The sequence below is a fragment of the Anomaloglossus baeobatrachus genome, chromosome 5 (assembly GCF_048569485.1).
Source record: "Anomaloglossus baeobatrachus isolate aAnoBae1 chromosome 5, aAnoBae1.hap1, whole genome shotgun sequence".
NCBI classification, from domain to species: Eukaryota; Metazoa; Chordata; class Amphibia; order Anura; family Aromobatidae; genus Anomaloglossus; species Anomaloglossus baeobatrachus.
In genome coordinates this window covers 338875205-338891441 of record NC_134357.1, presented here as the reverse complement: position 1 = coordinate 338891441, position 16237 = coordinate 338875205, and the positions used below count along the sequence as shown (strand labels likewise).

General features: G+C 49.3%; 1 protein-coding gene across 1 annotated transcript in view; it reads right to left on the bottom strand.

Moving 5' to 3' along the window:
* Positions 1-396: 396 nt before the first annotated feature.
* The window catches only part of ACTR5 (actin related protein 5), a 48779-nt gene continuing 32938 nt past the window's right edge, over positions 397-16237 (bottom strand). The window contains 2 exon segments of the mRNA XM_075349857.1: positions 397-1387; positions 1549-1681. Coding sequence (XP_075205972.1) covers positions 1127-1387; positions 1549-1681 — 394 coding nt within the window. The 3' untranslated portion in view covers positions 397-1126.

The window sequence follows — 16237 nt, the reverse complement described above, 5'->3', positions numbered from 1 at the left end:
TTAAAACAATGTTTTATCTCACAGAAATAATCAACTGTGATCCCGTGCTTTCCTGACTGTATACTTTTTTACTTCTTTCCTGATCCAGGAGATGTGGTATGATCAGACCATGTCCCAGTATGATCAGATACCGCCATTACACAGTACATAGCAGGGGCGCATATATAAGATTATCTCAGCACAGGAACTTTTTTTTTTTTTTAAAAACACATCGAATTGTTCAACTTATTATGATTTCAAGATCAATGTATTAAAATATATTTTTATGTGTGGGACAACCCTTATAAATACACAGTTACAGTACTGAGATTTCCATGAAATTGGCCCTTGTGTTTGTATATATGCTCAACCTAGAGATATTTGATTGGTGTGAGAAATGACACTATAAAGACTTACTGAGGTTTTCAGATGGTTTCATATTTTATTACAAAAATAAATATAAATAAAAAACTAGAAAAATGCCTAACATGTATAGGACTCAGTGTTACTTAAAGGGGCTTTCCACTTTTTGATAAAAACCTCTTAAAGTCCATGAACTGGTGTATACGCTCACAAAAGTTCAGAATATTATAATCCCACTCATTTTTTACCTCAATGCTCCAGTTTTAGGATCTTTACCACTCATGGACCTGAGAACCATCACATCCATAGTGCTCACCTTTGCATGTGATTTACCCATGTGGCACTTCCTTAGCTGTGCCCTAATTTGTGCCAATGCTCTGACATTTCAATACATGTCCAGATAAAGTAGATTCTGATTTTTCTGCACAAGCGTACAGGCATCCGTGTAGAAAAAGGCACAACCATAGACGCAGTCATGGGGGTTAATCACGGGACCGCTGCCATCTTGACAAGTATAAACATGGTGTCTACGGTTTATATGCTGGACCTACAGGCTGTAGAGTATCTGGGCATTGTGGTAAGAAATAAAGGGGATAAGGGTTTCTATACAAGCACACACCTGGTTATGGGGTTTCAGAGATTTCAAGGGAAAGTGGTAAACGTCTTTAAGGAGCTGTCATACTGAAATCTATTAGATCCAGCAATCCATGAAATAACAGGGCCTGCTAATCAGGTTGCAGAGTCTCTTACGTGCAAGGTTCAATATATGTACAGCATTATTACCCTATAACAGAGCAGCACCTGTCTGACTCTGTGGAGCAGTCTCTGGCTCCTGACTGTTGGCTCCAGTCATGGTACGGGCAGCAGGTTTAGGCAATCGAATGGCTGTGTACCGGTTGGATGCCACATGTTCTTTCAGGTACTCTCCTCCCATCTCTTCATACTCTTTTCGACTTATCCAGCCCTCATCTGTTTCCAGGTTCTGAAGGGCCCATTCTGAGGCACCCTGCCATGCATCCAGGCCAGGGTGGGAGGCCAATGACACCTGTGCAAATCAATACAAGAAAACAGAATGACATGCAGTATGGAAACATAATATGATCAATATAATCCAAAAGAAGTGAGGTTGGGTTTTAATGGCCTCAACATTCTCTACTAAGTTGGAAAAAGTACAACAATGAGGATTTGGAAGACAAGTGATCGTACATGGAACGTGGAACCAAAAGGCCTCATCTGGAGCAGCTCCTTCTCAATCCGCGCCTTTATTCCTGGATACATAACATTGCCACCCGTCAGGAACACATTCTGCACCAGCTCCTGCTGCACGTCTCGTGGGTAGCTGAGAAAGATGGAAAGGGGGTCTTCAATAGAAATTAATGTATAAGATTCCTGCACACCTCCATATTACATAAACGCAGATTCAGGGTTATTCCTTCCTCCTTGCAGTCAGTCTGCCACAGCTTTTGTCTGAACTTTCATTCACATACATTGAAGGGTTTAATATCTATGATTTTTTTCATATTGGCAAAAGGTATAAAACAAAGCAAATTCCACCATGGCTTTCTCCATATTAGATGAGCATATATTTGTATTTTGTATGCTGCGTCATTCATTTTTTATAATTTTGTGCATTTTGAATATTTTTTTTATATTCTTTTAAGGAATTTTCTCTATGATGAAGTATAGAAATATATTAAAATGTATATTGTCATTTTGATAGGACATTACTTTATTGCATGTATTCAGTGTGTCCACCCATATCCTGTCCACCGCCATTAACTTGAGAATGGCGGCAGCTATAGGCATAGAAGTGGTGTCTAGGTATAGTAAAGTAGCCATGCACTACGCAATGAAACCACCTATAGCGCCACCTGGTGGAAAACAACGGAGTTAGCATTTTTATTTCGAAAACGTAACGAGATAGAGAAGAAAAGTGAATTACAAAGTTGTAGGGCATCATCAATTCAATACGAATCAACACCTTGCATACAGAAATGCTATGATTAGAACGTGTAAAACTCACAAGGCTGTGAACGTGAAGCGATACCTCATGGAGACCTTCCTACAAGTCATTGGGTATGGTGGCTGAATGGAGTGGCCTCCACGCTCATCTGACCTGACCCCATTGGACTTCTTTCTGTGAGGTCACATCAAACCGCAGGTATATGAGACCCCTCCACCAACATTGCAGGACCTACGACGACGTATCACAGATGCTTGTGCAATCGTGTCACCTACCATATTGCACAACGTGCGGCAAGACGCAGTATGCTGTCCAGAATCCAGATGTGCATTGCAGCTGACGGTGGCAACTGTGAGCATCAACATTAAATGAGCGCCATATGCGTGACCAGCATTCAATGTTTTAGGGGGGGGTGGGGTGGGGGTCATGAGTTTCATACCATAGCATTTCTGTATGCAAGGTGTCGATTAGTATTGAATTGATGATGCCCTACAACTTTGTAATTCACTTTTTTTCTGTATCTCGTTCTGTTTGAGATAAAAAATGCTAACTCCGTTGTTTTCCACCAGGTGGCGCGATAGGTGGTTTCATTGTGTAGCGCACGGCTACTTTACTATACCTAGACACCACTTCTATACCTATAGCTGCCACCGTTCTCAAGTTAATGGGGGTAGACAGGATATGGGTGGACACACTGTATATAAAGAAGGGAATTTTGTTTACTTACCGTAAATTCCTTTTCTTCTAGCTCCAATTGGGAGACCCAGACAATTGGGTGTATAGCTACTGCCTCCGGAGGCCACACAAAGTATTACACTTAAAAGTGTAAGGCCCCTCCCCTTCTGGCTATACACCCTCCCGTGGGATCACGGGCTCCTCAGTTTTAGTGCAAAAGCAAGAAGAAGGAAAGCCAATAACAGGTTTAAAGACAAATTCAATCCGAAGAAACATCGGAGAACTGAAACCAATCAACATGAACAACATGTGTACTCGAAAAAACCAAAAATCCCTAAGAAAACAGGGCGGGTGCTGGGTCTCCCAATTGGAGCTAGAAGAAAAGGAATTTATGGTAAGTAAACAAAATTCCCTTCTTTTTCGCTCCTAATTGGGAGACCCAGACAATTGGGACGTCCAAAAGCAGTCCCTGGGTGGGTAAAAGAATACCTCGTGATAGGGCCGTCAAACAGCCCTGTCCTACAGGTGGGCAACCGCCGCCTGAAGGACTTGTCTACCTAGGCTGGCGTCCGCCGAAGCGTAGGTATGCACCTGATAATGCTTGGTAAAGGTGTGCAGACTCGACCAGGTAGCCGCCTGGCACACCTGCTGAGCCGTAGCCTGGTGCCGTAATGCCCAGGACGCACCCACGGCTCTGGTAGAATGGGCCTTCAGCCCTGAAGGAACCGGAAGCCCCGCAGAACGGTAGGTTTCAAGAATTGGTTCCTTGATCCACCGAGCCAGGGTGGATTTGGAAGCTTGCGACCCTTTACGCTGACCAGCGACAAGGACAAAGAGTGCATCCGAGCGGCGTAAGGGCGCCGTGCGGAAAATGTAGATCCTGAGTGCTCTGACTAGATCCAACAAATGCAAACCTTTCTCAAATTGATGAACTGGATGAGGACACAAGGAAGGTAATGTGACATCCTGATTGAGATGAAAGGGGGATACCACCTTAGGGAGAAACTCAGGAACCGGGCGTAGAACCACCTTGTCCTGGTGAAACACCAGGAAGGGAGATTTGCATGATAGCGCCGCTAGCTCGGACACTCTCCGAAGAGACGTGACCGCCACAAGAAAAGCCACTTTCTGTGAAAGACGAGAAAGGGAAACATCCTTCATAGGCTCGAAAGGCGGCTTCTGGAGAGCAATTAGAACCCTGTTCAGATCCCAGGGCTCTAACGGCCGCTTGTAAGGAGGGACGATATGACCAACTCCTTGCAGGAACGTGCGCACCTGAGTAAGTCGTGCTAGGCGTTTCTGAAAAAATACAGATAGCGCTGAGACTTGTCCTTTAAGGGAGCTGAGCGACAAACCTTTTTCCAACCCGGATTGCAGGAAGGAAAGAAAAGTAGGCAATGCAAAAGGCCAGGGAGGAACTCCCTGAGCCGCGCACCAAGATAAGAATATCTTCCACGTCCTGTGGTAGATCTTGGCGGAGGATGGTTTTCTAGCCTGCCTCATGGTGGTAATAACATTTCCAGATAATCCTGAAGACGCTAGGATCCAGGACTCAATGGCCACACAGTCAGGTTCAGGGCCGCAGAATTCAGGTGGAAAAACGGCCCTTGAGATAGCAAGTCTGGTCGTTCTGGTAGTGCCCATGGTTGGCCTACCGTGAGGTGCCACAGATCTGGGTACCACGATCTCCTCGGCCAGTCTGGAGCGACGAGGATGGCGCGACGGCAGTCGGCCCTGATCTTGCGCAGCACTCTGGGTAACAATGCCAGAGGTGGGAACACATAAGGTAGTCGGAATTGCGACCAATCTTGAACTAAGGCGTCTGCCGCCAGAGCTCGGTGATCGTGAGACCGTGCCATGAAAACCGGGACCTTGTTGTTGTACCGTGACGCCATCAGGTCGACGTCCGGCATCCCCCAGCGGCGACAGATCTCCTGAAACACGTCCGGGTGAAGGGACCATTCCCCTGCGTCCATACCCTGGCGACTGAGGAAGTCTGCTTCCCAGTTTTCCACGCCTGGGATGTGAACTGCGGAAATGGTGGAAGCCGTGTCTTCCACCCACGTTAGAATCCGTTGGACTTCCTGGAAGGCTTGCCGACTGCGTGTGCCACCTTGGTGGTTGATGTATGCTACCGCTGTGGAGTTGTCCGACTGAATTCGGATCTGCTTGCCTTCCAGCCACTGCTGGAAGGCTTGTAGGGCAAGATACACTGCTCTGATTTCTAGAACATTGATCTGAAGGGTGGACTCTTGCTGAGTCCACGTACCCTGAGCCCTGTGGTGGAGAAAAACCGCTCCCCACCCTGACAGGCTCGCGTCCGTCGTGACCACCGCCCAGGATGGGGGTAGGAAGGACTTTCCCTTTGACAATGAGGTGGGAAGAAGCCACCACTGAAGAGATTCCTTGGCCGCCTGAGAAAGGGAGACGTTCCTGTCGAGGGACGTCGACTTCCCGTCCCATTGACGGAGAATGTCCCATTGTAGTGGACGCAGATGAAACTGCGCGAAAGGGACTGCCTCCATTGCTGCAACCATCTTCCCTAGGAAGTGCATGAGGCGTCTCAAGGGGTGTGACTGGCCTTGAAGGAGAGATTGCACCCCTGTCTGTAGTGAACGCTGTTTGTCCAGCGGAAGCATCACTGTCGCTGAGAGAGTATGAAACTCCATGCCAAGGTATGTTATCGATTGGGTCGGGGTGAGATTTGACTTTGAAAAGTTGATGATCCACCCGAAACTCTGGAGAGTCTCCAGCGCAACGTTCAGGCTGTTTTGGCATGCCTCTTGAGAGGGTGCCTTGACAAGTAGATCGTCCAAATAAGGGATCACCGAGTGACCCTGAGAGTGCAGGACTGCTACTACTGCTGCCATGACCTTGGTGAAGACCCTTGGAGCTGTCGCCAAACCGAAAGGCAGGGCTACGAACTGAAGGTGTTCGTCTCCTATAACGAAGCGTAGAAAACGCTGGTGCTCTGGAGCAATCGGCACGTGGAGATAAGCATCTTTGATGTCTATTGATGCTAGGAAATCTCCTTGAGACATTGAGGCGATGACGGAACGGAGGGATTCCATCCGGAACCGCCTGGTTTTCACATGCTTGTTGAGCAGTTTTAGGTCCAGAACAGGACGGAAAGACCCGTCCTTTTTTGGCACCACAAACAAATTGGAGTAAAAACCGTGACCTTGTTCCAGAAGAGGAACGGGGGTCACCACTCCTTCCGCTTTTAGAGTGGACACCGCTAGCCGCAGAGCATCGGCTCGGTCGGGAGGTGGAGAAGTTCTGAAGAAGCGAGTTGGAGGACGAGAGCTGAACTCTATCCTGTACCCGTGAGACAGAATGTCTCTCACCCAACGGTCTGTGACCTGTGGCAGCCAAATGTCGCCAAAGCGGGAGAGCCTGCCACCGACCGAGGATGCGGAGAGAGGAGGCCGAAAGTCATGTGGAAGCCGCCTTGGAAGCGGGTCTTCCGGCTGTCTTTTTTGGCCGTGACTGAGTTCGCCAAGAATCTGAGCTCCTCTGATCCTTTTGAGTCCTTTTGGACGAGGAGAATTGGGACCTGCCTGAGCCTCGAAAGGACCGAAACCCCGACTGTCCTCTCCTCTGTTGGGGTTTATTTTGTCTGGGCTGAGGTAAAGATGAATCTTTACCCTTGGAGTGTTTAATGATTTCATCTAAGCGCTCCCCAAACAGTCGGTCACGAGAAAATGGCAAACTGGTTAAACACTTTTTGGAAGCAGAATCTGCCTTCCATTCTCTTAACCACAAGGCTCTGCGTAAAACTACGGAGTTGGCGGACGCCACTGCCGTACGGCTCGTAGAGTCTAGGACAGCATTGATCGCGTAAGACGCAAATGCAGACATTTGAGAGGTTAAGGGTGCCACCTGCGGAGCAGATGTACGTGTGACCGTGTCCATCTGTGTAAGACCAGCTGAAATAGCTTGGAGTGCCCATACGGCTGCGAATGCTGGAGCAAACGACGCGCCGATAGCTTCATAGATGGATTTCAACCAGAGCTCCATCTGCCTGTCAGTGGCATCTTTAAGTGCCGCCCCATCTTCCACTGCAACTAAGGATCTAGCTGCGAGCCTGGAGATTGGAGGATCCACCTTGGGACACTGGGTCAAGCCCTTGACCACGTCTGGGGGAAAAGGATACCGTGTATCCTTAAGCCGCTTGGAAAAACGCTTATCCGGATAAGCGTGGTGTTTCTGGATTGCTTCTCTAAAGTCAGAGTGGTCCAGAAAAACACTTAATTTACGCTTGGGATACCTGAAATGGAATTTCTCCTGCTGTGAAGCCGTCTCCTCCACAGGAGGAGCAGGGGGAGAAATGTCCAACATTTTATTGATGGACGCTATAAGATCATTCACTATGGCGTCACCATCTGGTGTATCCAAATTGAGAGCGGTCTCAGGATCAGAATCCTGATCAGCCATCTCCACCTCATCATACAGAGAGTCCTCCTGCTGGGACCCTGACCAGTGTGATGAAGTCGAGGGCCGCTCATAGCGAGCTCGTTTAGGCTGTCTGGGACTGTCGTCCGTGTCAGAGCCATCACCCTGGGATGCAAGAGACACCCCCGGATCCCGGAGCTGTTCCGACTGAGGGGGACCAGGGAGCAATGAGTTAACAGTGTCCATGGCCTGAGGTACTGGTCTAGACTGCAATGTTTCAAGAATTTTAGTCATAGTCACAGACAATCTGTCAGCAAAGACTGCAAACTCCGTCCCTGTCACCTGGACAGTATTTACAGGAGGTTCTGCCTGGGTCTCCTCCAGCAGAGGCCCCGGCCGAGCAAGTGCCACAGGGGCTGAGCACTGCACACAGTGGGGGTCAGTGGAACCTGCCGGTAGAACAGCCCCACAAGCGGTACAAGCAGCATAGAAAGCCTGTGCCTTGGCACCTTTGCTTTTTGCGGTCGACATGCTGTTGTGTCCTCTGAGAATCTAGGAGGGTATATAGCAGAGGATCCCCAGCGACCGTACAGTGCAATGTAAAGCTGCAAGCATAAAATACAATATACACTTCGGCACCAGTGGGGTCAGCCCTTGAGGGCAGCTTACCGCCCGCTGAAAAGCGGGTGTGTGGGCACCAGAATCCCGTGTCTGGGTCTCCCAGTCTCCTTTCTCCAGCTCAGACTGCACACAGGAATGGCTGCCGGCGTCCTGTGAAGAGAGGGATCGTGGGCGTGCCTCAAACAAAGTGCGGGAAACTGGCGTCCCACTGTGCCCAGTGTGAGGGCTGGAGTATGCAAAGCAGACTCCAGCCCTCTGCGCTGACGTTCTGTACAGCGTCCCGCCCTTCCCCTGACTGGCAGGCCTGGGGGCGGGAACGAAACGAAACTAGGCCGCAGAAAGCCGGGGACTCGAGTAATAAGCGCGGCCGTGATATATGCACGGCCAGCGCGGAAGTCCCCGGCGCACCACAAGTCCCAGCCGCGCCGCAGCGCTGATAACAGTGGCCGCGCGGCAGTTTCAATACATGTCCCCTCTCAGCAAAGCTGTAGATAGGAATGGCACCAGCGCGCAGCGCTGTTGTCCCCGGCGCACTAACACACCCAGCAATGCTGCAGTGTGCGCGCGGACTGTACGGGGACACAGAGTACCTTGTCGTAGCAGGGCCCTGTCCCTGACGATACTCCGCTCCATATCCAGCAGATTCCCCAGGGGCTGTGGACGGAGCACGGTCTCTGTGCCAGGAGACCGGTAAATCCCACTTCACCCAGAGCCCTAAGGGGGATGGGGAAGGATGCAGCATGTGGGCTCCAGCCTCTGTACCCGCAATGGGTACCTCAACCTTAACAAACACCGCCGACAAAAGTGGGGTGAGAAGGGAGCATGCTGGGGGCCCCATATGGGCCCTCTTTTCTTCCATCCGACATAGTCAGCAGCTGCTGCTGACTAAACAGTGGAGCTATGCGTGTATGTGTGCCTCCTTCGCACAAAGCATGAAAACTGAGGAGCCCGTGATCCCACGGGAGGGTGTATAGCCAGAAGGGGAGGGGCCTTACACTTTTAAGTGTAATACTTTGTGTGGCCTCCGGAGGCAGTAGCTATACACCCAATTGTCTGGGTCTCCCAATTAGGAGCGAAAAAGAAAATACCATACTCATGTTGCCCAACCTTGGGGTCTTGATAGCTGGGCTAACAGACAAAGGGCACAGCAAGACCCATCACTTCGAGCATACCACAGATTAGTACTAGTCATTGTGGTTACAGGAATAAACGTTTGGGTCAGGGTGATCTTTGATACTGACCATCAGACCCATTTCCGATGGGGATTGTGTGGACACAAAATAGCTATACAGAAATATCAGAGCAAGAAGGGGACTAATATTTTATTTAACCATATATAAATTCTAAACAATCCTGTACTACTAATGACAACTTTGTAGGGGCTGTCCAGAAATAGAAAAAAAAAAAAAATACTGAAAATGATGTCTATAAAATTGAATTTCTAAATACATTTAACTACCAAATCATAATAGTTTTGTGTAGGAAGCCAATATTAGAAATATAATGGTCGCCACAGTCCTAGTCTGTTACGACAGGAGTCTGTGAGCATGTGCAGTAGGAAGCACTTCCCTCCTTCATATGTCAGGAGATGTGCTCCACTAATACTACTGGAGACACCAGGGGTGCAAGGCAAGACGAGGCCACTCACACTTCTGTGTGACCCGTAGTCCTGAATGATAATATAAGTATCTGAAGACCCCAGCAATGGAGCTTCTCCAGTACTTGCTCACAGGCGCTCACCCATGCTGACAGCCATATTAATTCTATAATAATTACCACTGTACACAAAACAATTGCGACATGCTAATTAACGCCTTAACGACCGTGGGCAGTAATATTACATCCCTGCGGTCAGAACGTTAATCTCCACCAGTTGCCGCGGGGAGCCGTCGGCAAACAGTGCACTTGTCACCTGATTTGTACAGCTGACATGTGTGCCTGGCTTGAACGAGTGGAATCGCTATCCACCCATACCCGTTAACCCCTTAAATGGTGCTATTAAAATATGACAGCGCCATTGTAATTGCGATCGAAGTAATCGCATGCTCACCGGCCTCCACCAAAAGTCATGTGACGTGATCACGTGGATCCGATGGTTGTCATGGTAGCACAGGGTCATGTGAGGACTCCTGTAGCTCATATGACTCAGGTCCTGAAACAAGCAGCAGAGCACAGAAGGTTACAAGAGATGAGCATTTCTCCCGATCTGAGCGGTGCTGCACTGATTGGGAGAAGATAATGAGCGATCAGACTGCTGATCCTTATAGGCGCCTAGGGGGACTAGTAAAATACAAAAAAAGTTAAAAAAAAGTTTTAATTAAAGTATATATATAAAAAAAAAGTTCAAATCACCCCCCCCCCCCCATTCGCCCCATTGAAAATTGAAGGGTTAAAAAAATATACACACATTTGGTATCACCGCGTTCAGAAATGCTCAGTCTATCATAATATAAAATCAATTAATGTGATCGGTAAACGGCGTAATGGCAAAAAAAATTCCAAAATGCCAAAATTAACTTTTTTGGTCGGCGCAAATTCTGCGCAAAATGCAATAACACAAGATCAAAACGTAGCATCTACGCAAAAACTTCAGCTTAAGATGCAAAAAAATAAGCCGTCACTAAGCCATAGATCGCAAAAAATAAGACTGCTACAAGTCGCAAAAAACGGCGCAAAACATGCACATTTTTTTTTTTTTTTTTACAAAATTCTGATTTTTTTTTTAACCCCTTAGATAAAAGAAAACCTATACATGTTTGGGGTCTACTAACTTGTAAAGATCTCCGGCAACACACCAGTTTTACCATATAGTGAACACTGAGTAAAATATCTCAAAAACAAACATGTAAATGTACTTTTTTCTTTACAATTTTTCCGCATTTGGAATTAGTTTGCTGTTATTGCTACAACAATATATGGTAAAACTCACGGTTTCATTTAAAAGTACAACTCATTCTGCAAAAAACAAGCCCTCATATGGCAAGATTGATGGAAAAATAAAAAAAGTTATGGCTCTCGGAAGAAGGGGAGCGAAAAAAAACAACAACCTGAAAACGCAAAATCGACTGGGGGTGAAGGGGTTAAATGTTTTTAGGAATTCAATAATGTTATTTCATCTCTCTGACTTTACTGTAGCTAGTCTGTGGATGAACCAGAATAAATTGTGAGGTGCAGGTACATATGATATGGCCACACAGTGTTTGAATATTCATCAAATATAAAATACAGCATCTTTGGAATATGTTTATTCAGTATTTTTCTGCATTTTCATTTTTGATATTCAGTGTGGCTTTACTCTATGCTACTAACTGATCTACAGTGGGGGAAAGAACTTACCGTAAATTCCTTTTCTTCTAGCTCCAATTGGGAGACCCAGACGATTGGGTGTATAGCTACTGCCTCCGGAGGCCACACAAAGCATTACACTAAAAAGTGTAAGGCCCCTCCCCTTCTGGCTATACACCCCCCGTGGGATCACGGGCTGCTCAGTTTTAGTGCTAAAGCAAGAAGGAGGAAAGCCAATAACTGGTTTAAACAAATTCAATCCGAAGTAACATCGGAGAACTGAAACCGTTCAACATGAACAACATGTGTACCCGAAAAAAACAAAAATCCCGAAGGAAACAGGGCGGGTGCTGGGTCTCCCAATAGGAGCTAGAAGAAAAGGAATTTACGGTAAGTAACAAAATTCCCTTCTTCGGCGCTCCATTGGGAGACCCAGACGATTGGGACGTCCAAAAGCAGTCCCTGGGTGGGTAAATTAATACCTCAAGTTAGAGCTGCAAAACAGCCCTCCCCTACGAGGAGGCAACCGCCGCCTGCAGGACTCTTCTACCTAGGCTGGCGTCCGCCGAAGCGTAGGTATGCACCTGATAATGTTTGGTGAAAGTGTGCAGACTCGACCAGGTAGCTGCCTGGCACACCTGTTGAGCCGTAGCCTGGTGTCGTAATGCCCAGGACGCACCCACGGCTCTGGTAGAATGGGCCTTCAGCCCTGATGGAACCGGAAGCCCAGCAGAACGGTAGGCTTCAAGAATTGGTTCCTTGATCCATCGAGCCAGGGTGGATTTGGAAGCCTGCGATCCTTTGCGCTTACCAGCGACAAGGACAAAGCGTGCATCCGAGCGGCGCAGGGGCGCCGTGCGGGAAATGTAGATTCTGAGTGCTCTCACGAGATCCAACAAATGCAAATCCTTTTCATACCGATGAACTGGATGAGGACACAAGGAAGGTAAGGAGATATCCTGATTGAGATGAAAAGAGGATACCACCTTAGGGAGAAACTCCTGAATCGGGCGCAGCACTACCTTGTCCTGGTGAAACACCAGGAAGGGAGCTTTGGATGACAGCGCTGCCAGCTCGGATACCCTCCGAAGAGACGTGACCGCTACCAGAAAGGCCACTTTCTGTGAGAGTCGAGAAAGTGAAACATCCCTCAGAGGCTCGAAGGGCGGCTTCTGGAGAGCAACTAGTACCCTGTTCAGATCCCATGGATCTAACGGCCGTTTGTACGGAGGGACGATGTGACAAACCCCCTGCAGGAACGTGCGTACCTGAGGAAGTCATGCTAGACGCTTTTGAAAAAATACCGATAGCGCTGAGACTTGCCCTTTAAGGGAGCCGAGCGATAAGCCTTTTTCCAAACCAGATTGCAGGAAGGAAAGAAAAGTAGGCAATGCAAATGGCCAGGGGGACACTCCCTGTGCCGAGCACCAGGATAAGAAAATCTTCCACGTTCTGTGGTAGATCTTAGCAGACGTGGGCTTCCTAGCCTGTCTCATGGTGGCCACGACCCCTTGAGATAATCCTGAAGATGCTAGTATCCAGGACTCAATGGCCACACAGTCAGGTTCAGGGCCGTAGAATTCAGATGGAAAAACGGCCCTTGTGACAGTAAGTCTGGCCGGTCTGGTAGCGCCCACGGTTGGCCGACCGTGAGATGCCACAGATCCGGATACCACGACCTCCTCGGCCAGTCTGGGGCGACGAGCAGGACGCGGCGGCAATCGGACCTGATCTTGCGTAGCACTCTGGGCAAGAGTGCCAGAGGGGGAAACACATAGGGCAGCTGGAACTGCGACCAATCTTGCACTAAGGCGTCTGCCGCCAGAGCTCTGTGATCGCGAGACCGTGCCATGAAAGTTGGGACCTTGTTGTTGTGCCGGGACGCCATTAGGTCGACGTCCGGCCTTCCCCAGCGGCGACAGATTTCCTGAAACACGTCCGGGTGAAGGGACCATTCCCCTGCGTCCATACCCTGGCGACTGAGGAAGTCCGCTTCCCAGTTTTCTACGCCGGGGATGTGAACTGCGGATATGGTGAAGGCCGTGGCTTCCACCCACATCAGAATCCGCCGGACTTCCTGGAAGGCTTGCCGACTGCGTGTCCCGCCTTGGTGGTTGATGTATGCCACCGCTGTGGAGTTGTCCGACTGAATTCGGATCTGCTTTCCTTCCAGCCACTGCTGGAAGGCTTGTAGGGCAAGATACACTGCCCTGATTTCCAGAACATTGATCTGAAGGGTGGACTCCTGCTGAGTCCACGTACCCTGAGCCCTGTGGTGGAGAAAAACTGCTCCCCACCCTGACAGACTCGCGTCTGTCGTGACCACCGCCCAGGATGGGGGTAGGAAGGACCTTCCTTGTGATAATGAGGTGGGAAGAAGCCACCATTGAAGAGAGTCCTTGGCCGTCTGGGAAAGGGAGACTTTCCTGTCTAAGGACGTCGACTTCCCGTCCCATTGGCGGAGAATGTCCCATTGAAGTGGGCGCAGATGAAACTGCGCAAACGGGACTGCCTCCATTGCTGCCACCATCTTCCCCAGGAAGTGCATGAGGCGTCTTAAGGGGTGCGACTGGCCTTGAAGGAGAGAGTGTACCCCTGTCTGTAGTGAACGCTGCTTGTCCATCGGAAGCTTCACTATCGCTGAGAGAGTATGAAACTCCATGCCAAGATATGTTAGTGATTGGGTCGGTGACAGATTTGACTTTGAAAAGTTGATGATCCACCCGAAAGTCTGGAGAGTCTCCAGCGCAACGTTCAGGCTGTGTTGACATGCCTCTTGAGAGGGTGCCTTGACAAGTAGATCGTCCAAGTAAGGGATCACCGAGTGTCCCTGAGAGTGCAAGACTGCTACCACTGCTGCCATGACCTTGGTGAAAACCCGTGGGGCTGTCGCCAGACCAAATGGCAGGGCTACGAACTGAAGGTGTTAGTCTCCTATAACGAAGCGTAGAAAACGCTGGTGCTCTGGAGCAATCGGCACGTGGAGATAAGCATCCTTGATGTCTATTGATGCTAGGAAATCTCCTTGAGACATCGAGGCAATGACGGAGCGGAGAGATTCCATCCGGAACCGCCTGGTTTTCACGTGCTTGTTGAGCAGTTTTAGGTCCAGAACAGGATGGAAAGAGCCGTCCTTTTTTGGCACCACAAACAGATTGGAGTAAAAACCTTGACCTCGTTCCTGAAGAGGAACAGGGATCACCACTCCTTCTGCCCTTAGAGAGCACACCGCCTGCAGAAGAGCATCGGCTCGGTCGGGATGTGGGGAAGTTCTGAAGAACCGAGGCGGAGGACGAGAACTGAACTCTATCCGGTACCCGTGAGACAAAATGTCTGTTACCCACCGGTCTTTGACCTGTGGCAGCCAAATGCCGCAAAAGCGGGAGAGCCTGCCACCGACCGAGGATGCGGAGAGAGGAGGCCGAAAGTCATGAGGCAGCCGGCTTGGAAGCGGTTCCTCCGGCTGCTTTCTTTGGGCGTGAGTGAGTCCGCCAGGAATCTGCGCTCCTCTGCTCCTTCTGAGTCCTTTTGGACGAGGAGAATTGGGCCCTGCCCGAACCTCGAAAGGACCGAAACCTCGACTGTCCCCTCCACTGTTGAGGTTTGCTTGATCTGGGCTGGGGTAAGGAAGAGTCCTTACCCTTGGACTGTTTAATTATTTCAGCCAATTGCTCACCAAACAGTCTGTCTTGAGATAATGGCAAACTGGTTAAGCATTTTTTGGAAGCAGAATCTGCTTTCCATTCCTTTAACCATAAGGCTCTGCGTAAAACCACAGAGTTGGCGGACGCCATTGACGTACGGCTGGTAGAGTCCAAGACCGCATTGATAGCGTAAGTCGCAAACGCAGACATTTGCGAGGTCAAGGACGCCACTTGCGGCACTGATGGACGTATGACAGAGTCCACCTGCGCCAGACCAGCTGAAATAGCTTGGAGTGCCCACACGGCTGCGAATGCTGGAGCAAACGACGCGCCGATAGCTTCATAGACAGATTTCAACCAAAGGTCCATCTGTCTGTCATTGGCATCTTTAAGTGAAGCCCCATCTTCCACTGCAACTATGGATCTAGCCGCAAGCCTGGAGATTGGGGGGTCCACCTTTGGACACTGGGTCCAGCGTTTGACCACGTCAGGGGGAAAGGGATAACGTGTATCCTTAAGACGTTTGGAGAAACGCTTATCTGGATAAGCATGGTGTTTCTGGACTGCTTCTCTGAAGTCAGCGTGGTCCAGAAAAGTACTCAATTTACGTTTGGGATACCTGAAATGGAATTTCTCCTGCTGTGCTGCTGCCTCCTCCGCTGGAGGAGAAATATCCAGCAGTCTATTGATGGCCGCTATAAGATCATTCACCATGGCGTCACCATCAGGGGTATCCAGGTTGAGAGCAGTCTCAGGATTAGACTCCTGATCACCTAGCTCTGTCTCATCATACAGAGAATCCTCTCGCTGAGACCCTGACCAGCGTGATGACGCCGAGGGTCTCTCCCAGCGAGCTCGCTTAGGCTGCCTGGGACTGTCGTCCGAGTCAGAGCCTTCAGCCTGTGATGCCTGGGACCCCCTTGGAGCACGGATTAGTTCCAACTGAGGGGGACCGGGGAACATTGAATCAGCAGTGCCCATGGTCTGAGTGACCGGCCTGGACTGCAAAGTTTCTAGAATTTTTGTCATAGTCACAGACATCTTATCAGCAAAAACTGCAAACTCTGTCCCCGTCACCGGGGCAGGGTTCACAGGCGTCTCTGCCTGGGCCACTACTAGCATAGACTCCGGCTGACGAAGTGGCACAGGGATCGAACATTGCACACAATGGGGGTCAGTGGAACCTGCCGGTAGATCAGCCCCACATGCGGTACAGGCAGCATAGAAAGCCTGTGCCTTGGCACCCTTGCTTTTTGCGGATGACATGCTGTTGTCTCCTCAGAGCAATATAGGGGTATAAGCCAAGAAGCGA